General features: G+C 44.6%; 2 protein-coding genes across 3 annotated transcripts; both read left to right on the top strand.

Annotated features, from left to right (window-relative positions):
* The first annotated feature begins 521 nt into the window (after positions 1–521).
* rab24 (RAB24, member RAS oncogene family) lies at positions 522–9034 on the top strand. Of its 2 annotated transcripts, XM_080013284.1 has the most exons (10): positions 522–586; positions 1752–1818; positions 1920–2090; positions 2753–2821; positions 4348–4426; positions 5065–5132; positions 5603–5702; positions 6495–6545; positions 7806–7865; positions 8007–9034. In XM_080013284.1, exons 3-10 carry the CDS (start codon positions 1974–1976, stop codon positions 8072–8074), a joined length of 612 nt encoding a protein of 203 aa, XP_079869410.1. In that variant the 5' UTR covers positions 522–586; positions 1752–1818; positions 1920–1973; the 3' UTR covers positions 8075–9034. The 2 variants fall into 2 exon arrangements, with proteins under 2 accessions (XP_079869410.1, XP_079869411.1); XM_080013285.1 differs by lacking the exons at positions 522–586; positions 6495–6545 and having other exon boundaries at positions 1643–1818.
* A 2987-nt stretch (positions 9035–12021) lies between these two features.
* pgk1 (phosphoglycerate kinase 1) lies at positions 12022–24705 on the top strand. The gene is made up of 11 exons (XM_080014156.1): positions 12022–12149; positions 16131–16181; positions 16432–16587; positions 17080–17224; positions 18518–18621; positions 18782–18901; positions 20191–20305; positions 21244–21423; positions 21921–22098; positions 23716–23814; positions 23966–24705. Exons 1-11 carry the CDS (start codon positions 12085–12087, stop codon positions 24004–24006), a joined length of 1254 nt encoding a protein of 417 aa, XP_079870282.1. The 5' UTR covers positions 12022–12084; the 3' UTR covers positions 24007–24705.
* Positions 24706–25918: the final 1213 nt, after the last annotated feature.

Raw genomic sequence — 25918 nt, 5'->3', positions numbered from 1 at the left:
ATTTGAATTTGTCTCCAAGTTCTTCTGTTTTCTCCTTGACACCCGGAGACGACCTGAGTGTATTGATTTGTTTTACTTTTCTTTCTCTCCGCAATCAGCTGATTGATAATTGATTGGGATTCTGGTTATTTTAGAAATAATATATGAATTAATATGCAATAATGGTAAATGTGAATTTAAGAATAAATAAAATGACAGAATAGCCTGGTGAAATCCATCTTGAATAAAATTTTAATAAATGTAAAAACGCTTATTCACACAGCGCATTTCATACACCGACATGATATAAAAACAGACGAACAGCACAGATGAAAAAAGGATGAAGTAGATATGTAGATATAATAACAGACAAGAGCTTTCTATTACGCGTGTTAAATCTACAGCTTCCTGCTTCCATCACATGTGACTAGAGGTCGACGGCGCGGGAACTTTCAATGCACATCCGGTTCCGGTGTCACCAGTGACGTCACAGTGACGTTTCGCCGCTGGTTCCACTCCCGCTCCGTCGCGGGGTGGAGTCGACGCAGCGCGGCCCCGCGGCGGAGGCGCCGGGCTTCATCTCCGGTCCGAACTGTGGAGCTGCAAGGTGCTGGAACCGGAACGCGGCAGACAAACTCACAAACATCTGCTTTGCTTTTGCTTTTTTTATCACCACAAACGGTTTTCTCAGCGAAGCGTCCATCGAGTGACCTGAGCGCATAATATTGTTTTGGTTTTGTTTGTTTTTTTTGTTTTTTACATCGAGGTAACCGTGAACAAACCTCCGGTTGTGATCTAGTTCTATTTAAAATGACCAGATTATTTCAAAAATGTTCTGGGGAGAAGGGTTTTTAAACGGCGCTGCGGCTTGTTTCAAGAAAATAATATAAACGGGGAGAGAAGTGAAAACGTTCCATTGGTTTTAATGAGTTTTGCCCACTTCCGGTCTGGTCCCTCCCTCCGGAAGTCATTAACTCAGCTCTCCTTTGCGAAGAATGGGCGCGACGAGCGTTTGTCAATAAACCTGGAGAAAGACGTGAATATTGTTTTTAACTCACCTTGGCAACACAAACACGATTCCTTATTTAAAGAGCCTTCTGAAAAAAAATCAATGTATTCAAAATATATTTTAAGGTAATTTGGAGATTAAAGTTACACATTTAAAAAACGTTTGTTTATAAAGAAAAATTAAAACTAGTCATAAATCAGACAAACAAAAAAATAACATGTCAGTTGAATTAGATTGTTCCAATCAAATACATAATATAGTTATTATTATTATTATTGTATATAAATAATTACCGCATAAAATGAAAATATTTTGGCTTGGACATTTGTGCATTTCTGAATATTGGATAAAGTAAAATAATACATATTTTATGCGGTATCAAAGTCGGGTTGAATAATTTACAAAATTATATTGTAGTTATTTTAAGTAACTGAAAAACAAGTAGTTTTTGTAGTTTCTGTTTAGGTCCAGAATGGATTAAGAATAATAATACACTGGATTTGAGACGCTCCCTCCACCGCACTTATGCAACATTTATTATGAAACGACAGTAACCTCCGGTTTGTGTCTCTTGCAACTCGGTGCTTCCTGTTTTGGAAACCGCCACCGAAACCTCTTGGTTCCTCCCGGACCAAACTCCACTGTTTCCACTGGGCGACACCGCACCACGGTCGCATTCCCCGGCTCCTCCCCGGCTCCTCTCCGGGCCCGCTGGTCCTCCGTGTGGCGGACAATGTTCTAGTTTGTCCCGCTGTCGTTTCAGGACGTTTGCGGCTCGTCTGGTTCCAACACCGCGCAGTGATATCCCCTGGAACCGGAGCCTCTTCCAGGTCAGCTCCAGCTCCGCTCCCCGGGCCAGGCTCCACAGTCTCTCTCTCCCCGACAGGAGGTCCCTCTGACCCCGGCTCTGTGATTGCCCTGTTCTCCGCAGCTCACCGTGGGGCTCCAGCCGGCCAGCGGCACCTCCTCCCCCCGGGCAGCGGCCATGAGTGCGCTGCGTGTGGACGCCAAGGTGGTGATGCTGGGGAAGGAGAGCGTGGGGAAAACCAGCCTGGTGGAGCGGTTCGTCCACCACCGGTTCCTGCTCGGACCCTATCAGAACGTGGGTGTCTGGCGCTGGCAGCGATGGAGTAATGAGCAAAAATAACATAAGAACTACAGTAAAATGCAGCGGGAGACACTCTTATCATCATGTCTTTATATGTTATTGTATTTCATTGTTATTTACAGTTTCGCACATTATGGATGTAGATTACTTTATCCTAAAGATTAAAGAAAGTAAGTGTTAATGTATTTCTCTTTTCTGCCTCTGGTTCATAAAGTGGGAACGAACAGAGCCCGACACTAACTTTTAGAAGTGGTTGCCCAACTTGGCAACCATGCATCAGCCGCTGTTTGCCAGGACCGACAAAATGGTTGCTGAATTTGAGTCATGTTACAATTGGGTGACGATGACCTTCTATGACTATAATCCATGTTTCAAATATTCTGACTCATCTTACCATTTTACCTTTTTTTAAATAGGAAAAGTGGTTGGCACTGACAGCATGGCTGACAATGGGGCCCCATGCTGGTTGCCCTGGGCAACCCGGCAACTGTTATTGTCAGGCTCTGATTAAACTCACACGTCTCAAAAAAAGTGTTTGTTTTTCCATCCAGACCTTCTCTGACACATCTGAACTTCTTCTCCCCCTGAACTTCCCCACGGGGCTTAGTAAAGTCTTATCTTTATCTTATTTTACCACCTTCATCTTGTCGCTCCAGACCATCGGAGCTGCGTTCGTGGCCAAACCGATCCAGGTCGGCGAGAAGGTGGTGACTCTGGGGATCTGGGTGAGTGTAACAGGACATGTTCTGGTTATAGATATGGTTATGGTTATAGATATGGTCATGGTTAGTTCTGTTTATATATATATGGTTATGGTTATAGATATGGTTATGGTTCTGGTAAGTTCTGGTTAAAGATATGGTTCGGGTCATATATATATGGTTATTTCTGTTAATAGACATGGTTCTGGTTATAGATATGGTTATGATTCGTTCTGTTCAGAGATATGGTTCTGGTTATAGATATAGTTCTGGTTGTAGATATGGTTATGGTTAGTTCTGGTTGTAGATATGGTTCTTCGATAGATATGGTTATGATTAATTATGTTAAGAGATATGGTTCTGGTTATAGATATGGTTCTGGATATAGAAATGATTATGGTTAGCTCTGGTTATAGAGTTGGTTCTGGATATAGATATGGTTCTGATTAGTTCTGGTTGTAGATATAGTTATGGTTAGTTCTGTTTATAGATTTGGTTCTGGTTAAAGATATGGTTCTGGTTATAAATATGGTCATGGTTCTGGTTATAGATATGGTTCTGGTTCGTTCTGGATATGGTTATGGTTAGTTCTGTTTAAAGATATGGTTCGGATTATCGATCTGTTCTGGTTAGTTCTGGTTATAGATTTGGTTCTGGTTATAGATATGGTTAATTCTGGTTATAGATATGGTTCTGGTTATAAATATGGTTATGGTTAGTTATGGTTATAGATATGGTTCTGGTTATAGACATGGTTCTGGTTAGTTCTGTTTATAGATTTGGTTCTGGTTATAGATATGGTTAATTCTGGTTATAGATATGGTTCTCGTTATAAATATGGTTATAGATATGGTTCTGGTTATAGACATGGTTCTGGTTAGTTCTGTTTATAGATGTGGTTATGGATAGTTCTGGTTATAGATATGGTTCTGTTATATATATGGTTATAGTGAGTTCTGGTTATAGATATGGTTATGATTAATTCTGTGTAGAGTTATGGTTATAGATATGGTTATGTTTAGCTATGTTATGGTTATAGATATTGAAGTCTGCTGATGAGACTTTAGAAACTCACTTTTTACTAAAGATTTCAAACCAAACCATTATCATTTTATGTTATATTTTATAATATTTTACTTTATTATTATTATTATTATTATTATTATTATTATTATTATTATTATTATTATTATTATTAATAATAATTGTATTATAAAGATGATCAGATACATTATTAATCCTTGTGGGGAAATGCAGATGCTACAGCAGCAAAAAATGATACAAGTGGAGAAAAGAATAACAAGTAAGATGGAGATAAAAATAAATATTAATCTGTATAAATATAAAAAACATAACAAATATTATTATTATTATTATTAATATTATTATTATTATTATTATTATTATTGTTCTCCCTGCTTTTGTAAAACAGTGTTTATTTATTTTATTTTGTGCCAATAAAACCTTAAATAGATGAAACGGTGGCAGTCATCTTGTACTTCATGTGACTTCACACTCTGATTAAACAGAGTGATTAACTCTCCCCCCAGGACACGGCTGGTTCAGAGCGTTATGAAGCCATGAGTAGAATCTACTACAGAGGAGCTCGAGCTGCTGTCGTCTGCTACGGTCCCTCTCCCGTTCCATCCCTCCCTTCTTTTCTTTCCTTTTTGTCTGTTCTTCTCTCTCCTTCTCTCCATCCCTTGTATGTATGTATGTATGTATGTATGTATGTATGTATGTATGTATGTATGTATGCCCCGCAGAGCCGGGGTAACACACACACACACACACACACACACACACACACACACACACACACTACACACTATCCACACATGTTGTAACAAACACACTGTAACACACCCACACACACACTGTAAATTGTAAGAAATGCAACATGCACACACGTTTGATGATAACACATCACTAGTTAAAAGTGGTTAAATAGTCTTATTCCACAGCGATGTGGAATACTGGATTCTGATTGGTCACTAGCGGCATCCAGTGGTCAGTTATTTCTGAATGTTAGTAATGATCGTCGTCACGGGCGACCACCTCTCGTAAAAAGGTCTTAAAATGTATTATATTCAACTCACTGATACCCTGAAATATAAATACACAGGAACTGAACCGGATAGACTATGTACTAGATAGTACACTGGTAGCAAGTAAATTTTGTGTGTGTGTGTGCGTGTGCGCGCGAGCGAGAGATAACATAAACAAAAACTCAGTATATATGTATAATAATATATATTTATTTTTAGATTTGACCGACAGCAGCAGCTTCCAACGAGCTCAGTTCTGGGTGAAAGAGCTTCAGAACTGCGAGGAGGTACGTTTATATCCAGTACTGTGTTTAAAGAACTATATATAAACATATTTATACACATAGAACTATATATAAACATATTTATACACATAGAACTATATATAAACATATTTATCTCGTAAATACATGTAAACGCGGATACACTATATATACTATATACACTATATATACTATTTACACTATATATACTTTATACACTATATATACTAAATACACTATATACACTATATATACTCTATATACTATATCTACTATATACACTATATCTACTATATACAGTAAAGATACACTATATACACTATATATACTATATAGACTATATATACCAGCCATGCCCCCTTACCATGAAATAACACAGGTCCTCGCTTAACGACCTGGTTGTAGGAATGGAACTCGGTCGCCAAGTGAGGAGTACCTGTATTACAATAAATAGTCATGTTGATGTTTATATTATTTGTGTGTAACTTCCGTAGTACTGCAAGATCTACCTGTGTGGCACCAAGAACGACCTGGTGGTGGCGCAGCGGAGCCTCCGTCAGGTGGACTTCCACGACGCGCAGGACTTCACTGACGGTGACTCAACTCAGACAGATTCACAGACAGACAGATTCTAATTCACAAGCTAACTAACTAACTAACTAACTAACTAACTAACTTCTGCTGCGGGAAGCTCCTGTCTTGAAGTTCCTGACGCGGCCACTAGATGCCGCCCCATTTACCTCACAGCGGTTCCCAAACCTTTCCCAGCTGGTAGCGCTTCACACATTCAGCCGTTCTAAGCTGTCGTTCTAAGCTGTCGTTCTAAGATGTCGTTCTAAACTGTCGTTCTAAGCTGTCGTTCTCAGCTGTCGTTCTAAGCTGTCGTTCTAAGATGTCGTTCTAAACTGTCGTTCTAAGCTGTCGTTCTAAACTGTCGTTCTAAGCTGTCGTTCTAAGCTGTCGTTCTAAACTGTCGTTCTAAGCTGTCGTTCTAAGCTGTCGTTCTAAACTGTCGTTCTAAGCTGTCGTTCTAAGCTGTCGTTCTCAGCTGTCGTTCTAAGATGTCGTTCTAAGCTGTCGTTCTAAACTGTCGTTCTAAGCTGTCGTTCTAAGCTGTCGTTCTCAGCTGTCGTTCTAAGCTGTCGTTCTAAGCTGTCGTTCTAAGCTGTCGTTCTAAGCTGTCGTTCTCAGCTGTCGTTCTAAGCTGTCGTTCTCAGCTGTCGTTCTAAGCTGTCGTTCTCAGCTGTCGTTCTCAGCTGTCGTTCTAAGCTGTCGTTCTAAGCTGTCGTTCTAAGCTGTCGTTCTCAGCTGTCGTTCTCAGCTGTGGACGCGACGACTGTTATGAACGAACGAAGGGAGGCAAATGTGTTGTGTGTTGTGTTGCAGAGATCGGAGCACAGCACTTTGAGACGTCCAGTAAAACAGGAAACAACGTCGGTGAGTGTGTGTGTGTGTGTGTGTGTGTGTGTGTGTGTGTGCGTGTGCGTGTGTGTGCGTGTGTGTGCGTGTGTGTGCGTGTGTGTGTGTGTGTGTGTGTGTTTTACAGGAATACACAATATAGGAACATTGTCAGTGTTTCCCTCTGCACCTGTCTCCCTCTCCCTCTGCTTTTTTCCCGCGGGGGCTCGTTCTGTTCTTCATTTTTCGTTTTTTTTCTCTTAAAAAATGGAAAAAAATAACCGGTAAGAGTACCGTTAAAGTACCGGACCGATAAGCGCTACCATATAAGAGTATTGGTACTGTTCAGAACTTAACGATACCCATCCCTACATATGTGTGAAATGATCAGCATTTGACAGGTTTCGTTTCATTAAAAGTATTCCCAAAGATTGCGGGTGTATTCCAAATGCACAGATTATTCTTCCTGGAGAATGTGCACTAAGAAAAAAATAATAATAATCACCTCCGCTGCTACAGCTCCATCCCAGGGGAAACCCTGCACAACACACTGTACTAATGACGTAATAAAGTACAGTAGTACAGTAATAAAACTGTAGTACTTCACACATGCAAAGGACCAGGATGTAAACATCCAGGATTTACAGTCAGTTCACTTAAACATTGTAACAGAAGTGGAAATAGATTGTTTCCTGTGACCCTGACTTATCATATCCCATTTATTGCCCAAACAGGAAGTGACATTAGTGTGTAAAGAGGAAGTGACATTACAGTGTAAACAGGAAGTGACATGTCTGTAAACAGGAAGTGACGTTACAGTGTGTAAACAGGAAGTGACATATCAGTGTGTAAACAGGAAGTAACATCACAGTGTGCAAATAGGAAGTGATGTTACAGTGTATAAACAGGAAGTGACATTGCATCATAAACAGGAAGTGACATCATGTGTGTAAACAGGAAGTGACTACACAGTGTGTAAACAAGAAGTGACATCACAGTGTGCAAACAGGAAGTGAAGTTAAAGTGTGTAAACGGGAAGTGACGTTTCAATGTGTAAACAGGAAGTGACGTTGCAGTTTGTAAAAAGGTAGTGACGTTCCAGTGTGTAAACAGGAAGTGACTTTACAGTGTGTAAACAGGAAGTGACATTACAGTGTGTAAACAGGAAATGACGTTCTAGTGTGTAAACAGGAAGTGACATTACAGTGTGTAAACAGGAAGTGACGTTCCAGTGTGTAAACAGGAAGTGACGTTAGTGTGTAAACAGGATGTGTTTACCCGCTGTGTTTCTTGTTGCAGATGAGCTGTTTCAGAAAGTCGCTGAGGATTATAACGACTCTGCCTTCCAGTTCATGGCGGGTGAGTTTCCAGTACAGAGGGATACTTTTGTAGCGATGGGCTACATGCTAACTGTGTTACCCTAATGCATGGCTGCGGATGGGATCAGCTAGCCTAGCTCCAGTGAGTGAGTTTCCTTCTCACAGTTTGTTTTCCCCGCAGAGGAGAGCGGCGTCGACTTGGGACAGAAGAAGGATTCGTACTTCTACTCCTGTTGCCATAGCAACTGAGCCGGAGCGAGAGGCCTCAAGGTCAAACGGAGGTTCGACCTGAGGGACGAAGCTGGAACGAGGGATGAAAAGAAAGGAGAGAACAGCGAGCCGAGCGGTTCTGTTTTTGATTTTTTGTTTTTTAAGTTCGCAGTGTTAAATAAACTCTGTTCGAACGAAGACTCGGGCAGATGTTGGAGGAGGAGCCTGAACCTGCGAGACGTTTCATCTTTTATTTAAGGATTTGGGTTTTTTTGGTGTGTTTTTTTTTTTTTGTTTGTTTTTTTACACAAAACTCATGTTTACATCATCAAGGTTCTGTTTCTCTATTTGAACTTCTGTGGAAAGTATAGTACACCACCACAGGAAGCAGAAAAAGTTAAGTACACCACCACAGGGAGTAGAAAAAGTATAGTACACCACCACAGGAAGTTACTTTTTTTTTAGTATACCACCATCGTAAGTACTAAATCCACGGAAGTTCTAAGTATTTGAACAGAACCTCAGCTAGCTTAGCTGTTAGCATGACCTCCTGCTTTTGTGAGATCTTGACTCAAAGTGTGTTTGTTTTGGGAGGTGAACGGAGTGACGTGACTTATTCTAGATCTATAGATGAATGATGGATTGGTGAGCACACTCTGGCCTGGTTCTGCTGTCCCTCTGACCTCTTAGAATGTGTTTCCACTTCCTCTAAACACATGCTAACGCAGCGGCCATTTTAAAAAGTTTTTTAACTTTAGCATGTGAACAGTAGCCCGTTTTTTCCATGACGCACCTGCTGCCCCGGGTCGAACCTGGAAACTTCTGCCTAAGCCCGAACATTTTCTGCGCCGCGGCGTCTGTGTTTCTGTGCCATTTGTTGATGTGTGATGCACTTTTTGGTTCATTCGGAGGCGATTTCGATGAAATGACAGTGAATGGCGTTCTGTACGAATGTGTTTGACAATTAAAAAACGTTGTTTTTTTTTAAATGAACTATCACCACTTCGCTCACGATGTGACTCAAAGTTCCATCTCCCGTGTGAATGTGATGGTCGACGATGAAACGACGACCAGGAACCAGTGTTGCCAGATCGGATTGACCGAGCCTAAATGTTGCCCCGGTAACGGTAACGGGGGGTGACTGACAGTGTCCCTGACACGCACGGTGCTTCTTATGTTTCATTCAGTGAGGAAATCAAGTAAAATACAACCCGACTGAAATAATAACACAGTATTTATTTGTTTTTTGGGAGAAGAGGGGAAAAAAACCCCTAGTTATTTCACGAGCCAGCCCAAATGATTCAACAAACCGGCCCAAATTTTATGTTACCCGCCCAATGTGATCCAAAGTAGCCCAATTTGGCGGGAAGCCACCCAATCTGGCAACACTGCGAGGAACGCTGGGTTGCGCCAGGGGAGTGCGGTCCGCCACGTCCAGCCTTAACAGCCTGGAAAAGTAGGATAAAGCCAACCGCGAGGTCACTGTGCAGAGGCTGACGTGAGGAGCCAGAGGTCGAATCCACGTCCCCCGAACAGACCCCCGCTGCGATGATTACAACAGGCAGAGCTGGGGTCATATTAAATATAATCCTGTGAAATATAATAATATAAAATCTAATATCAAATACAATACTATGAAAAGCAGAGATGCCGCAGTGTCTGAACAAAGCCACAGTTTTGTCCTCTATGTGGCATTAATCATCGCCCATAGCAAGGGCTACAGGGTGAAATTAGAACGTTGATTAAAAAGTTAAATATGTAAATTATTATTAGAGGTCCAGCCCTGTGGCCTGGAACCCGATCGTTTTTGTTCGGATTATTATTTTTCTCCTTGGAATTTCTCAGACAGAGTGTCAACCAACTGGCGCACAGCAACCGCTGAACCCACGGACAAGAATGAAGTGTTGTTGGATCCAGGGCAGTTCAGACATTTTGTGGTCCAAGTTTGATCCACATCAATCTATATTTGGAGCAGGAATTAGTGAAAAGCAGTTGCCAATCTACCGGAAGTAGCCGAACGTTGGCAGAGCGGGGCTGGCTGTGGTGGTGGAGCCTGCTGGGGTGGTGGAGTGGCACGCTTTGTGACATCATAATCCAATTGGTTATATATGTGCAGGTTGTGGCTCTGGGGGGGCTTTCGCATGGGGTGGGTGCGCTGTGGTTTCGACTCCATTGGTCATGTATTGGTCACTTCTTGCATGGATCTCCACCAGGTGGAGACCAGAAGGAGCCGATGCTGCGTTCTATGGGAACTCGGAAAATTGTAACTTGTGTTAGTAGGATGTAATGCTGCATTCCATGGGAACTCAGAAAATATGTTTGAACTGATGCTGCATTTCATGGGAACTTGGCAAATTGTAATTCAGTTCGATAGGAAATTATGCTGCGTTTCATGGGAACTCGGAAAACTGTTATTTGTGACTAACACGACTTACCTGGACTCCCTGCATCGCTGCCTGGAGTTATATTAAGGGGTCCATCCCATAGGGATGGGACCCTATTGTTATTGTTGCGGCATTGGAGCCAGTCCTAACACGCAAACTGTCTGAGTCCAAAACAGTCCAAAACATATTCCATGTTTGTGTCCTCACACACAGAGTTTGCCTGGAGCTCTGAATCCTGTCTGTTTTATTTTAGTCCCAAAAGTTAAAAGAATTGATGACATGACTCTGAGGGACATGCAGGGTTGAATCCGTTTGAATGGAAGCGTGTTGTTGGGAACTTCCACACGGAGTGATTTCCTTCCACAGACACCGTGAGGCAGGACTACAGGGAGTTGACAGACACCTTCTAATATTTAGGATAAAGTCATAATATGCAACAAGTGTATCAGCCTGAGGTAGTAATTCAACGTGTCACCGGGACGCACCGCATAATTAAGTGAGTCAATGCTGCGTTCATTGGAAACTTTGAAAATGTAACTTGTTTGAGACATAATGCTGATTGATGTATAGAGGAGCGACACAGCACGAGCTGATGCATCGTTGCATGGGAACTCGAAAATTAGTAGTTGGGTGTCAAAAATGGACCCTGTGTATTGCTGCCTGCAGCTTTATTTATTATAATTGTTATTAGGCGTCCAGCCCAAAGGGCAGGAACACTATATTTTTTGCTCTGATTCTTATTCTTCTGGCCATTATCACGTTAATGTCATTTAATAATTTCTGGCGCTCAGAAATCGTCAAACCCACGCATGCAAATTTATTTTCGGGGCTGTCCACACATGCTGTGGTCGAAGTTTGATCCACATCGCATTGTCTGCATGCCATCTGGAGGAGGAGTTAGTAAAAAAGCGTTTCACCAGAGCCAAGGTACCGGAAGTAGACAAGCGAAACTACAGGGGGTGGTGGAGCGGGACGCCTTGTGACATCAAGTGGCCACTTACATCCTTAAAGGGACACTACAGGCATATCCCAGTATAGATCATTAAAACACAAATGAATATCATTTGACATTTGTCTGGATTTCTGGTGACATTTCAAATAAAAACAAGTGTGAAGCTCTGAAATGTTTGCAAGAGTTTGAAGTGAACCTGTCGCAGCGGTTAGTCAAAAAAAACAAAACGTTTTCCTGAGGGAAGGCACCAGAGGTCACCGAGCCAACGGACCGCAAGTGTTGGAGCAGAGCGTTTTGTGACATCATCAACCAACAGGTTTGTATGTGGAGGTTTGACCAATCACAGGCTGAATACACGGACGCATTGCTGCCTGCAGCTACTGGATTATTATTCACGTTTATTACCCCGCGTCAAGATGGTGGCGCAGTTGACGTGCCATGACAGGTCCGGTTTTAGGGGCGTGTGTTTCCGGTCCCACTGCGCCAGACGAGCGCCTGCGTCATATGACGGACGTCAGCCTAAGCCAATAGCGACTCACAACGTCGGTCCCTACCCCTGGAGCACCACCAATGAGTGGTACGGGGCGAGCGAGGCCCCGCCCCCCCGAGCTGCCCCCAGGCGGCGCGGAAGGCTCCGTCAGTCCGAAGCGGAGGATCCGAGCAGCAGCACCAGGCGCCGGGAGAGAGAAACGAGAGACAAACGCAAAGACAAGATGTCGCTGTCCAACAAGCTGACCCTGGACAAGGTGGAGGTCCGAGGGAAGAGGGTCATCATGAGGTGAGTCTCACGGAGCTCTAAAACCGCAGGTCAGGGCCTCTCTGCGGGGGAGGCCAAATGCGGATGTTCGGTTCGGTGGGGTGGGCTGGGGTGGGCTGGGGCTGGGGTGGGGGTGCCGGGGGTGCCGGGGGTGCACACGCGTGGTGCGCGGTGCCCGGTTCCGGTTGGTGAAGGTGACGTTCCAAGGAAGATGCGGCCTGGATTAGATAAGCACCCTGAGCGCCATGCAGGGAGCAGCCATGTTGAATGGGCCAGGCCAGGTTTCAGCAGGACCGGGGTCCAGGACCCAGGACCCAGGCCGCTTCTCAAGGTCAAAGCAGGACTTCCCAGGGACAGACCAGGAGCGGACCTTGCCCCGTGGGGGTGGAGGGTTCAGGAGGTCCACAGCCCCCCTCCCCCGGGCCTGTGCCTCGTCAGATCCACCAAATCCTTAAATAGAAGTTGAGCCCCAGTAATGCTGATATTTAAGGCATGTCGACGTGGTTTGTTTTGGAATATTCTTCTTTGTTTGTTTGTTTCTTTCTCAAAACCCCCCCGATCAGATATGAGTTGCCAAAATGATCCCCAAGAATTCCTCCCCCGTCCTGTCAACCCCGACCAAAGCTGGGTTTATAACTATCGGGCTTCCATCTGATCACCCAAGACCTGGTTTATTCAATATTATCCATTTTGCACAGAAAACTAACAAACCCCGCATTGCACTTCAATCGACGTCGAAAAGCCCTTTGACCCGCTGGGATGGCCTCATCTCCTCATCTCCTCCCAGTCCTCACAACATTTGGTTTTAACGGTCAACTTGCCTTTAGAATGACATCATCATCTCCCAAAACTAGGATCGAGGTTAATGGGATCACGTTGAGATTATTATTATTATTTTTTTTCTCCGTCAGGAAAAATCCGAGAGTTGAAACGGTGGTGTACGTGCAGTTTACCGTGTTCTGAAACTGGAGCGCGGAGGGAGGGAGGCAGGGGGCGGAGGAGGCTCTCGCCCTCTCCGCTCAGCGCTGTCGTGATCGGGTCTCACTTCCCCGCCACAGTACAGAGGCTCTGCGAGGGGAAGGAGCTCAAAAAAAAAATAATAATAATACATTTAATTAATAAAAAGAAAAGGCAGATGGACCCCCGCTCCGGTCAAACGGGGCTGCGCAGTGGAGCCTGGTCGCTGGGAGGAGACGCCCCAACGGGCCCGCCCGCGATCTGCCCTCCGCTGTGCGCACGTCGCAGGGGCGACGAGGTGCGAGGTCCATGAGGAGTTCCTCATGGATGGGTCTCGCCCAGACGACCCGCTACCTCGACACCCATTCATTTAAAATAAAAACAAAAAAAATTTGAAACGCGCCTGATAAGAAGGGCTTGTGATGATAATTTCGCAATATATAATAAAGTCTCAAAAGAGAAATACTTTATTTTTTAGTTTCCTTGGTTTCTTACTGGTATGGAAAATGAAAAACATAAGCCTAACTCAGGGAATTAGGGTGGAGTTTTTGGTTTCTCCTCCAGACGCGCGGCACTCCTCCTCTCCTGCCTGTGTTTTTATTTAAGATGTATTTGTTTTCGCTTGTATTTATTTTTGCGCGCCCCCGATAAAATCGCATGTCGCCGATCGGAATTTTGCACGACCCTAATATATGCCGCTCTCAAATCTGACTCTTCGCACATAACATATCACACAACAATTTCCTCTTAGATTGGACAAACGTTGAACGCTCCCGTTTCGTAGATAGTAGATAACTATGATGTCCAACTCGTGCAGCTCTTTTTCTGGTTGTAGGATTGAACGTCGACCGGCGTGAAAACGTTAGAATCCAACTACGACCCAATTCCACACGAGTTTCCCTTCAAGTGGTCCCCCAACGGGCGTCACTACTTGGATATATTGGTGGATGAGGACTTAGAACTTATTTGGCATCAACCTGTTAAATTTGTTGCAGAGTGAAGGATGACTTGAATAAGGCGATGAACCCCCCCTTTACTTTGATAGGCTGAATTAATGTGACGAAAATGAACGTTTTTCTCCACATTTTTGTATGTTTCAATCCCTTCCCCTCTGCTTTTTTTCTTTTTCTTTTGGGGGGCAAACTGACCAGGGGTTTATTTGGCGAGGCGAACATCCAAGGTTTGCTGTAGATCAACGTAACCTAGATTATGCAGAAGGAGGGTTGAAAAGTCCTCATTTTAAACTGTATTATTTGGCCGCACATGCTGGGTTTTCCGCTCCGACCTCATGGCTGAACATCGAGAGACTAGAATTTAACGAGGTCGTCCCGTTTGACATCTTCTACAAATGGGACGGAAGGTCAATCAGAACTATGACCTATAACCCTTTTATTTCTCCACTCAGCCCCAAACCTGGTTCAAAATACGTAAGATGTCTGGGTGCGATGGTTTCCTGGTTTCCTGTCTCCCTCCATGGTTTCCCTTGTGGGGAAAGAAGCTTATTCCCATCTTGTACCAGAATAGAAACTTTGGGGTCTTGGCCTAAAAACGGTGTCACTCTTTCACCTACTACACTACTACACCTACTCAGTAGTTAAGTTTTGTTTTAATTGTTACATCTAATGTCTTTTATCATCTTTTAATTTGTATTTGAGCGGTCTGTAATGTACTGAGACGATTTCAAAAAACCAAAATACAAAAAAAAAAATAATGCTTCCAATCAGGGGGAAGGGCATTTACCCTGAAACCTGCTGAGTGTTCAGCTTTTTGTTTGGGTGGGTGTGGGTGGAGGAGTGGGGCAGCGTACCACTGATCAGCACTTTATTCCCAGACAGCATCCTGCTCTGGAGCAAGGCACTAACAGCAACGCTGACGGGGCGTAATGAATGGTGTGTGCTCCATCAATCAGTAACTGTAGGACAGTCTGACAGGAGCGCTCTGATTGGCTGATTGTTATCTGATTAGATTATTACACACACAACCATTATTATTCAAGCTACAACTGCAATTTTCCTTATTGTCAAATGTAAACATCTAACATCTAGATTCTTGGAGTATTTCACATAATTTCAAAATATATAAAATTATGCCAAGTCCAAATGGAAGCTTTTACTGATTCTGAGTGTACTATCCAGTACACTGTACTGGATAGTATGGGGATGCCTCCATCGATTGAATGAATAAAAGTTCTGGTAAAATGAAGAAATACTTGTTTTTACCCTGATATCTCACTTAACATGATCATATCGCCCATTGTATTTTCTTTTCATTTATTTTAATCAATTTGTATTTGGAATTGATAAGCGGATATTGTGATGTATCTTAGCATTGTGCAAAACAATTGTCTTGAGAATTTCCCCAGAATCCTGTGGCGCTATTCTGGAGGAGTGTTGAAATTTCCATTCATCCAAAGACAGTTATCACTTCACGTATCGTGTGTGTGTGTGTGTGTGTGTGTGTGTGTGTGTGTGTGTGTGTGTGTGTGTGTGTGTGTGTGTGTGTGTGTGTGTGTGTGTGTGTGTGTGTGTGTGTGTGTGTGTGTGTGTGTGTGTGTGTGTGTGGAAATATTGTGAAATTCAGAGCAAACGCACTTCTGTGAGCAGTAAAAAAACGAAGAAAACTGTTTCCTGTTTCACGCTTTCATGAAATCCAGCATAAAACAGAGTAAACAAACTCAAAACTTGTGAAACTTAAAAACTGATGATTAACTAAACTTCATTTGACCTCACCCCCATCCAGCCCTGTACCCCCTTCCCACTGCACCAAACACCCGAAAACATGCGGCATTTGTCAGCGGTGGGAAAAGACGGCCGTGACGTGCCAGAAAAAAAAATGCATTTCTCCCGGCAATGGGAAAGGTGTCAATTGTAGTTGTGTAGTTCAGGGGCTCTGGGGGCGGGGCTTGCACAGCTGAACATATCTGATTGGTCGAGCACTTTATTTCAGACTGCTAAACACATTTTTAAAAAAGTCTGCAGCTGAAAACCGAGTGTGTACAATTTATTTTGTTCTAAAAAAACATGCTAACCACTGTTTCCTCCGCAGGGTGGATTTCAACGTCCCCATGAAGGACAAACACATCACCAACAACCAGAGGTAAACGCCACGTGTTGTCTTTTTCTTTGTTGTTTGCTGTGATTGATCCTTCTCAAGTGGAACAAGATGGATGAGCGAGTGATCCGTCTTCTTCTTTTTCTTCTCCCTCTCCGTCATTTGGATCGATGAACACATGAATTTTAACCAGAAAATGAGTGTTCTCTCCATCCTGCTCTCCCTCCATCCCCCTCCTCTCACTCCTCCATCAGCGTGGTCCAGTCTCTCCCTCTAACCCTCCCCCTCTCCCCAGGATCAAGGCGGCCGTTCCCTCCATCCAACACTGTCTGGACCAGGGGGCCAAAGCCGTGGTTCTGATGAGCCACCTGGGACGGCCCGACGGGACCCCCATGCCTGCAAAGTTCTCCCTGGAGCCGCTGGCCGCGGAGCTGCAGACGCTGCTCGGGAGGTGGGGGTCCGGATGTTAGCTTAGCAATTAGCACCTTAGTACAGGCAATTAAAAAAATATATGTTAAAAATGAAGGTAAACACATAATTGGAACTTTTCATTTTATAACATGAAACAAAAACAAGCATTCTAGGGCCCGGCACCAACCTTTTAGAAGTGGTTGCCGAGTTGCCAACCACCCATGGGCTGTTGGTTGCTAAGAATGACAAAGTGGTTGCCTAATTTCAATCATTTTTCCAAGTGAGCGAGAGTGAATGTATCTGTCTCTGATTATGATCCTTATTTTCATACTGTTTCTTCCACATATGAAAAGTGGTAGCCAACGCGGCAACCAGACCGCACCGGATGGTTGCCCACGGCCCAAATCGGGTTCTACGGGGCAACCGCAGTTGTGGGGCCCTGATTTCACATCAAATGGAACGTGTTGCATGGAGTCCTTCTACAGCCATGACGTGAATAAGTAAGAAGTTGAAAGTGGCGTCTGTCCGACAGGAACGTGACCTTCCTGAGCGACTGCGTGGGTCCCAAGGTGGAGGCCGCCTGCGCTGACCCCGCCCCCGGCTCCGTCATCCTGCTGGAGAACCTGCGCTTCCACGTGGCAGAGGAGGGCAAGGGCAAGGACGCTGCCGGCAACAAGGTGGGTGCCGTGGCAACCGCCCCGACAAAAAAGAGGTTTCTCACACACTCAATTTATCATAGAGGACAATATCGACGGCGATGGGTTTACCATTCATTGTGCAGCTCGAACAAACAGTGTCTGGTTTTGTTAATAGGATCCTTCTTGGTTTGGCGAAAGGCTCTCTCACACACACACACACACACACACACACACACACACACACACACACACACAGTGACTCAGCAGCAGGATCTGCTGCTGAGTCACTTCCTGCCAGAAAACAATGAATGAAATATTGTAGTTGACAGCAGCGCTGTCCAACTGGTGGTCCACGGGGCCGGACGTGGCCCCTGTATGACTGCAGAGCGGCCGTTTGACAGGATTCTGATTACGTTCATTTAGAAACAACCATGAGAATTAGATTTGAATTTAAAAAAAACCCAAAACATTTAAAATGCAGATCATTTCAGGAATATGGAGGCGGTTTAGTTTCTCTTGAAATTTGTTCTCTCTTTCTCTCTCTCTGAGTGTGTGTGAGTGTGTGAGTGTGTGAGTGTGTGTGTGCGACCCGCTGACATTTGTTCTTCGTTTCTTTTCCCGTCTGGAACGTTGACACTCTGACCTTCTCTCTCTCTCCTCGTCTGTCCACGCTCTTCATCTCCACTTCACATGGGCTCCCATCAGCACAGTGGAAGCTCTCATTTATTATTTCTTACAGTTATCGTAACGACATTATTATAAATGTAGAATTCTTATTTGTACGGTGAAACAGCTCCATATAAATGAAATATCCTTGTTCAGGAGGAGCTACAGATTATTATTTGAACACGTGCTGACCTTTAATGTCCCGCCTTGACCTTTGACCTTTCTCCTGCTCAGACACACGGTGTGACCTTCAGCTGCTAAAGAGCAGAGGGCACACACTGTATAAATAGACACACACTGTACACTATTCCCAAACGCTCAACTACATATCAATATCTACATCAGCTGGTTGTAGAGAAATATTTAAGAGGAAAGAACAGTTGTAATATTTTGGTTATTTTATTTTTTTTGGTTTTAGTTGTTTTTATGTCGTGAAATAAAACCATTTTATTTATGTAATAAAATGTTGATTGTGTGACACATATATGAGCATTATTTTTATCTCATTTCTAATTGAACACAAAAGCGTTTTGATGTTTAAAAAAAAAAAAAAAAAAATTACAGCCAATTATAAAAAGAAATGAGAAACAAAAAGTCATAATAAATAAATAAAAATACAAAAAATAAACCAACGGATAAAATACCCCCCCTCCGTCTCTCCCCCAGACCAAAGCCTCCCAGGAGCAGACAGACAGTTTCCGTGCGTCTCTCTCTAAACTCGGCGACGTCTACGTCAACGATGCGTTCGGCACGGCACACCGAGCGCACAGGTGAGACAGCGCCCCCGGTGGCCACGGCCCGTACTGCAGCTCGTGAGACCCTGTCTGACACGTCACGTTTGTATCCCTCTCCTCCTCCCTGTCTCACCCTCCTCTCCTCCTCCCTCCCTCCCTCCTCTCTCCTCCCCTACCCCCCCCCCCCCCCTCTCAGCTCCATGGTGGGGGTGAACCTCCCTCAGAAGGCTGCAGGTTTCCTGATGAAGAAGGAGTTGGATTACTTTGCGATGGCTCTGGAGAAACCTCAGCGCCCATTCCTTGCCATCCTGGGGGGGTGAGCCCCACGTGCGCACAGACACACACACACACACACCATGTAACCGTGCACATGCCTTGTGCACACTCTCCAGTTTCACTGCTCTGATCCACTGCTCCTGTAGTTATCAGGGCTGGAAAGTTACTAGTTATCGAGATTAACCAGATTGAGTCACTTGGCAACCATTTTGTGGCCTCTGGTTGCCCCGCTTTGCCAACCACTTTGTATTTTTAATTTATGGACCAGCAATACCCAACCACTCTCACAAATATATACAAGCTGGTGCTTGTTTATTAAAATATTATTTTATTGTTTAATAACCCAGGCCAGCAGTAATGGTCTGTACCTTAGCAGCAGGCCAAAAAAAGTACAGTACTTAATGTTTGTTCTTAATTTTAGATGTTATTTAGAGTTTGTTTGTTTATTTAAATATGTATTGTTTAACTGTACTATAGAAGTACAAATGTGTACAGTCAGTACCTGATATTTGTAATAATTGATTGTATATAGACCTACCCTGAAGATGGTATTATCTGACTTATTTAGTGTGTTGTAATAGACGATACAGCCTGTTCAAATGAAAATCTGTCAAACACTGACTGAATCTACCATGGTGTCCTCATAGTGGTGGCCTGCTGGCAACAAACCTTTGCTCTTAAAATGCTCTGTTTTGGTGTTACAGTAGCCTAGAGTATCCATGCATCATGCTTATAAGTGGTGGTATCCAGGGCTGGTGTGGCTGTATGTGCGTCCATGTGACGGGGGTGGTGGAGTATCCAGGGGCTGGTCTGAGTAAAACAATCCAGGGCCATTTATTTAGCCCCGGCCCATCCCTGACCCTGCACCCACTACTGATGAACTGATGCCGAACCCCCATTTTGTATTTTATAAGTACATTATATATATTTATTATTGCATAAATGTTGGTTAAACGTTAGTCCTCTTGTCGTCTCCCTCCTTAATGATATGTTCCTTTGGGTTTATTTAAGGTTCATAACGGTACCGTGTACTAGGTGGTTGTTGGCTCATTCGTTTGTGATTCACCCACACTAAGGTTCACCAGAACAAAGGAAATTAAGTATTTTTAACAAAAAAATTGGGAAAGCAATACGTACCAAACATGACTAAATGAATCCTGTGTATCGCTGCTATATTTTATTTATTATTATTGTTGTTGTTGTTGTTGTTGTTATTAATAATAATAATAATAATGGAAAATGAAAAATTTGAATGAATGAAAATAACATGAACTACATGTCATAACAACTGTAATGACCTCTGTCTCCCCCTCCCTCCCTCCCTCCCAGGGCGAAGGTGAAGGATAAGATCCAGCTGATCAACAACATGCTGGACCAGGTGGATGAGATGATCATCGGTGGAGGGATGGCCTTCACCTTCCTCAAGGTGCTCAACAACATGGAGGTGAGGACGGGGGATTCAACACGACGTCACCAATCAACTTTATCCAAACGGCGTCCGACACACGAGCAGTCTGAACATCCATAAACACACACACAGATAAAACAAAACGTCGGCGTCCATGGGGCGTGTCTCACGACCTCCGCTTTCCGGTGGAGTATAGAAATATTTCTGTGCAGTGTTGGTTTGCGTGAAAATTGAAGCTGTAACCCACGACATGCAGCCTTCTACGACCCCTCACCGTTCCTCTGGAATCAACTTCTGCTCTTTAAATATTATCTTTTAAATATTATTTGTATATTCAACATAATCTCTGAACACGTCTTTTTTTTCCCCACCTCTTCAGGGCAGAATAAATGTTTAATCTGTAAACACGGGAACGTGAGCGTTGACTTTGTCCTGGTGTTCAAACACCTGTTTAAAAAGAAAAGCACGTTTTGAAACCTTTATTTATTCGTATCAGTGCAGTTAAGCCTCGCAAGGGACACGTTTTCAGAAAACCTCTGTACGAAATGAAAAAAACAAAAAACAAACATTTAATATAACTGCACGCCTCCTACTCCTCTCCCTCCCCCTCTTTCCTCCTCCCTGCCTCCCTCTCCTCCCCTCCCTGTCTCACCCTCCTCTCCTATTTTCTCCTCGAAGGAAACTATTCAATATAACTGTTAGATAACATGACCGCAGTTGTGAGATCTAAACGAAGACTAACGTTCTCTCTCTCTCCCCTCCTCATACTCGCCTCCCCTCTCTCTCCTCTCTTCCTTCCTCCTCCTCTCATCCTCTCCCTCCCCCTCCTCTCCTCCTTCCTCTCTCTCTCTCTCTCTCTCCCCTCCGCTTGTAAAAAGCTGCAGTTCAAACCTGTGACCAACAGAGGGTGCCACTGAGACTCAAAAGTTCATTTCAAACCTTTAAACCTCTTCTGCTCCCCCTCCTCCCCCCAGATCGGCACCTCCCTCTTCGACGAGGAGGGCTCTAAGATCGTGAAGGACCTGATGTCCAAGGCTGAGAAGAACGGCGTGAAGATCACGTTGCCCGTCGACTTCGTCACCGCGGAGAAGTTTGACGAGAAGGCGACGACGGGGTCCGCCACCGTGGCAGAGGGGATCCCTGCAGGATGGATGGTGAGGAGGAGGAGGAGGAGGAGGAGGGAAGGAAGGAAAAGTGCAGATAAAATATTTGTATGAAATTCTAACAAGCAGTGAAGTAGATTACAAAGTGTAATTAATATTTTTATTCCGGAAAACTCAAGAGTAAGAGTACAGACTTGAAAAACACTGAGCATGCAAAATGCTAATGCAAGTACATTGGTTGTTGTTGTGATTTGTTACTTCTGCTGCATTGATATTAATATTAATATTATTGTAAAATATTAGAACTCTCTGTTCTCATTGACTTGCCATGTAAAAAAACCTGCAGTTTGAATCTGTGACCACGAGGGGCACCACTGAGACACTTGTGGTTCACACTCACTCACACACACACATACACACTCTCTCTCTGCTTTGGCAGATAACCTTGTTCATTCAAGCCTTAAACGTCAAACTAACTGCACACCTCTTCTTCCCTCGTCTTCTTTCTCTCTTCCCCCCTCGACTCTCGCCCCCCCCCCCTTCCCCAGGGTCTGGACTGTGGCCCCGCCTCCTCCACCTCCTTTGCGGAGGCGGTGTCCAGGGCGAAGCAGATCGTGTGGAACGGTCCTGTCGGGGTCTTTGAGTGGGACAACTTCTCCCGCGGAACCAAGAACCTGATGGACCGAGTGGTGGAGGTCACCAAGACGGGCTGCGTCACCATCATCGGTACCCGAAATGATCCGTCGGTCGCTCGGACGGATGAAACCAAATTCACTCCATCAGTTTGATGGGTTAAATTGTTTCAATCGCTTTAGTCCGTTCGGTCGGTCTGAACCGTTTGATCCGTTCGGTCGGTTTCATTGATTTAATTGGTTCGATCAGGTGTAATCCGTCGTACTAAGAAGTCTGGATTGAGGAGCGCTGATTGGTCAGTTCGTTAGATTGTTAATGGGAAAGTGATTGGATGAAATATGCGATTGGCTTCAGTGTTTTCCCACAAAGCTGTCTCTCTGCCAACGATATCAACGAGGTTCAAGATGGCGGTGGGGAGAGATAAGTGCGGCAGGAACTTCTCTGCTTCTAAACTTTTCTTTCACATTTTTTTTTTAAACAATCAACCGATAATCAATCAATTAGTCTTTAAAGCATCAGCACTGTGCGATAATGCAGTAAGTAACTATATTCGATACATCCTTAAATGGGACCTATTATGAAAAACTCACTCTTGAGTGCTTGTGCACATACGTGTGGGTCTACTAACGCAAACTGTAAAATCAGACGACACAGCCGAGTTTCTTTTTTGTTTTTCAGTTTTTCTGCCTCAGTCAGAAAACGTGATCGTACAAGCCGTTCAGATTTGTCTCCCAAGCCCACGTCACGTTGGGTCTCCTTAGAATTTGAACCGCCCCCTATCTGAGTAACTCCACCCACAGCTGGAGAAATAACAAAAGAGGAATTCATGCCAATTGTCCGTGACAAAAATGCAGACGACTACTGTAAGTATTAAAAAAACAAAAAAAACTTCTGCTGTGCTCAAAGATTTGTCCCTTACACTTTTCATATCACCGTTCACCGATGTTACTGTACGCTGCCGCGTAGGAAACCCGCCCGCAGCCGCAGAGACAACCCGGTGGTAGAATGACACTGTAACCAGCCCGGTAGGAATTAACTTCTGCAGTCACAGTTCAATGAAGGGCTGACGGCCCTGGACCCCGCGTACTGCTGGCTGCAGCTATATTTTTATTTGTTTGATTTTATCTTCCGACGTTTACTCATTGAATTAAACAAATCCCCGCGTGCGCCGTTGTGCCGGCGCGCTGTCCCCCGCAAGCGTGAAACGCAGCAACGAAAGTCAGAACAACTTTTAATTGAGGCTTTGAAAAATCGAATGAGTCAAGATTCAGCCACTGGATTGTTTAATTCTGGCCTAGAATTGGTTCAGGAATAGATTTTGGCGGACTGATGAGGTGCGATCAGTGAAAGTTTATGGATTAAATACACGGAACCCGGAAATCGAGGTATAACCCCGTTAGTTGTCAGAATCAGGAACTCGTGCTCAAACCCCGTTGTCTCACGAGGGGCCTGAGGAGGGAGGCGCAACCCACTGAAAAAGCCCGTCGGGAACAGGCTGGGTTTAGAGGCATGTTACAATGGCTTGAATGCATAATCTGAGTGGTATTTTCAGCAAAAAAAACCTTCAGAAACATGTTTTTGGGACTCAGACTTATATTAACTTGTTGAAAAGGTGCATGATAGGTCCCCTTAAATCATTTTATAGATAAGCTATAATAGGTAATGCTGTTGTGACATTATCGCTCAGGGTGTGGTTCCTCCCTTGACCAGGTGGGGGCGACACTGCCACTTGCTGCGCCAAATGGAACACGGAGGACAAGGTCAGCCATGTTAGCACCGGGGGCGGAGCCAGTCTGGAGCTGTTGGAGGGTGAGGGCGGAACCAGAGTGCACCATGGGAGATCTCACCCACACTCAGTATTTAACTAATGACGAACAGTGTAATGACCCTTTATGAACCGAAACACTGACTCTGTCTGTCTCTCTCTTTCTCTCTCTCTCTCACTCCTTCTCTCCATCAGGTAAAGTCCTTCCCGGCGTGGAAGCTCTGAGCAGCGTCTAAATGGCCTTGTCGCCCCCCGGAGACGAGGAGATGGGGGGGGGGTCTGGGTGCCATAACCATGGAAACTGACTCTCCTCTCCTCCGCACTCCTTCCTCTCCAGGAGAGAACTACTTCCTCATTAGCATCATGCTTAACTAGCCAGCGCGCACACACACACACACACACACACACACACACACACACACACACACACTTAATCCCAATCACACACACAATTATCTGATTCATTGGATGAAAGTTGTTTCACTGTCAATACAACAATTTCTCAACACTTCATTGATTCCCAACAAAAGATAGTATTTTAAGAAAGATCAGTCATGAGAAAGATTTATTATTATTATTATTTTTTTTAATGGTTGCTTCCAGCCTTCAAAGGGGGTTGTGACATCAGAGCAAGTGCACTGAGTGTGTGTGTGTGTGTGTGTGTGTGTGTGTGTGTGTGCGCGCGTGTGTGTGTGTGTGTTTGTGCGTGTTGTGACGGCGCTGTCCTGCACCATCACAATGAATAAATATATTAATTATCCAAATATATGAATCTATATTTCTAATTTGTGACGGTTCAGTCTGTTGTCCTGTCTGTGTTGTCCTATTAGTCTCTCCGGCCAATCACGATGCAGGATGTTATTGTGGGCGTGGTCAGCCTGAAGTAAAGTCAATTTGTGAAAGTCCAATAAAGAGCATTTCCTGTTGAACTTCAACTGTGTTTTGTTTATTTCAATACCTTTGGTGAAATATTAATTTCAGGAAAGCATAAGTAATTATGAGAAAAATTAAAAGCTCTCTTTCTGAAATGACTTCTATAGCATAAAAGAAATAAAAATATATTTCTACATTATATTCAGAATATTAGATATAGTTTAGATAATATCTAATCTACATCTAATATATATTTACTTGATTTAACATTATTTAACTTTATTTAACCCCACTCGAGGTGGCCTGTTGGTCAAATTTTTATTAGGAACATAATTCACCAAAAACAGTTGTTTTGGCTACACACTGTCGTTGTTTTTATATACAATTGTAAAAAGTAAAAATCAACCAATAAAACCTCAGAACAACAGCAACAGTGCCAGCAAGCCACGTTTCCATCTACGCATGCGCGCAAACCTTCCCTCCCGCCTCGAACTCCGCTTCCCACAATGCACCGCAGTGTTGCTCTTCCGCGGCGCGCTCACCTGGAGAGGTGCCGTGCGCGCGCTCCAGCCTGGGAAAACGGAGCCAAACTTTGGCCGAAGCGGACAAACAGACAGACAGACAGACAGGCAGGCAGGCAGACAGACAGGCAGGCAGACTCTCACGTCTCGGCGCCGGAGGCTGCTGGAGCCGAAAGTCGGGACCGGGTCCGCACGTGGCGGTGGGGAACGCGCCACCGGCGGCTCCGGTGTCCTGGGAGGAGGCCACGAACACCCCCCACCCGCGCGGGAGATCCGGGAGAGAGGTCTTTCCAGTGGGAGCTCCGCGTCCCGTTCCCCTCTCCGCGATGTCCGCTGAGCTGCGGGGTCCGGAGGGGGCGGCGGGGCGGGCGCAGCAGACCGGCCCGCCGGAGTGCGCCGAGACGTTCCGGGGTGAGTCCGCGTGGCGTCCGACACGGGCCGGCACCAGTCTACAGAGGGCGCACGCTGTCCTGCCGCCCGTACGCCGCCCTACAATGTTCCGCTCTGGCCAGTGCTGTCCTGCACTCTCCTTCTGGGTCAATACCGTGTCCCGCACCGCCCCACAGAGTCACGGTGTCCACACACTGCTCCACCGTCCTACCGTGTGTCTTATACTGACACTGTCCTCCGTTGTCCTGCACTGCCCTACGGAGTCGTCCGCGGTGCTACGGTGTCCTTCCGTTTTTTGTTTGTTTCTTTTAAGTGTTCTATCCGTGAAAAAAAAACCGACCGTTTCACCGTCGCCCTTCGACGT

This window comes from Zeus faber, assembly GCF_960531495.2.
Source record: "Zeus faber genome assembly, chromosome: 14".
Classification (NCBI taxonomy): Eukaryota; Metazoa; Chordata; class Actinopteri; order Zeiformes; family Zeidae; genus Zeus; species Zeus faber.
The sequence above is the reverse complement of the archived record's forward strand: the minus strand, read 5'-3'. Positions and strand labels throughout refer to the sequence as shown.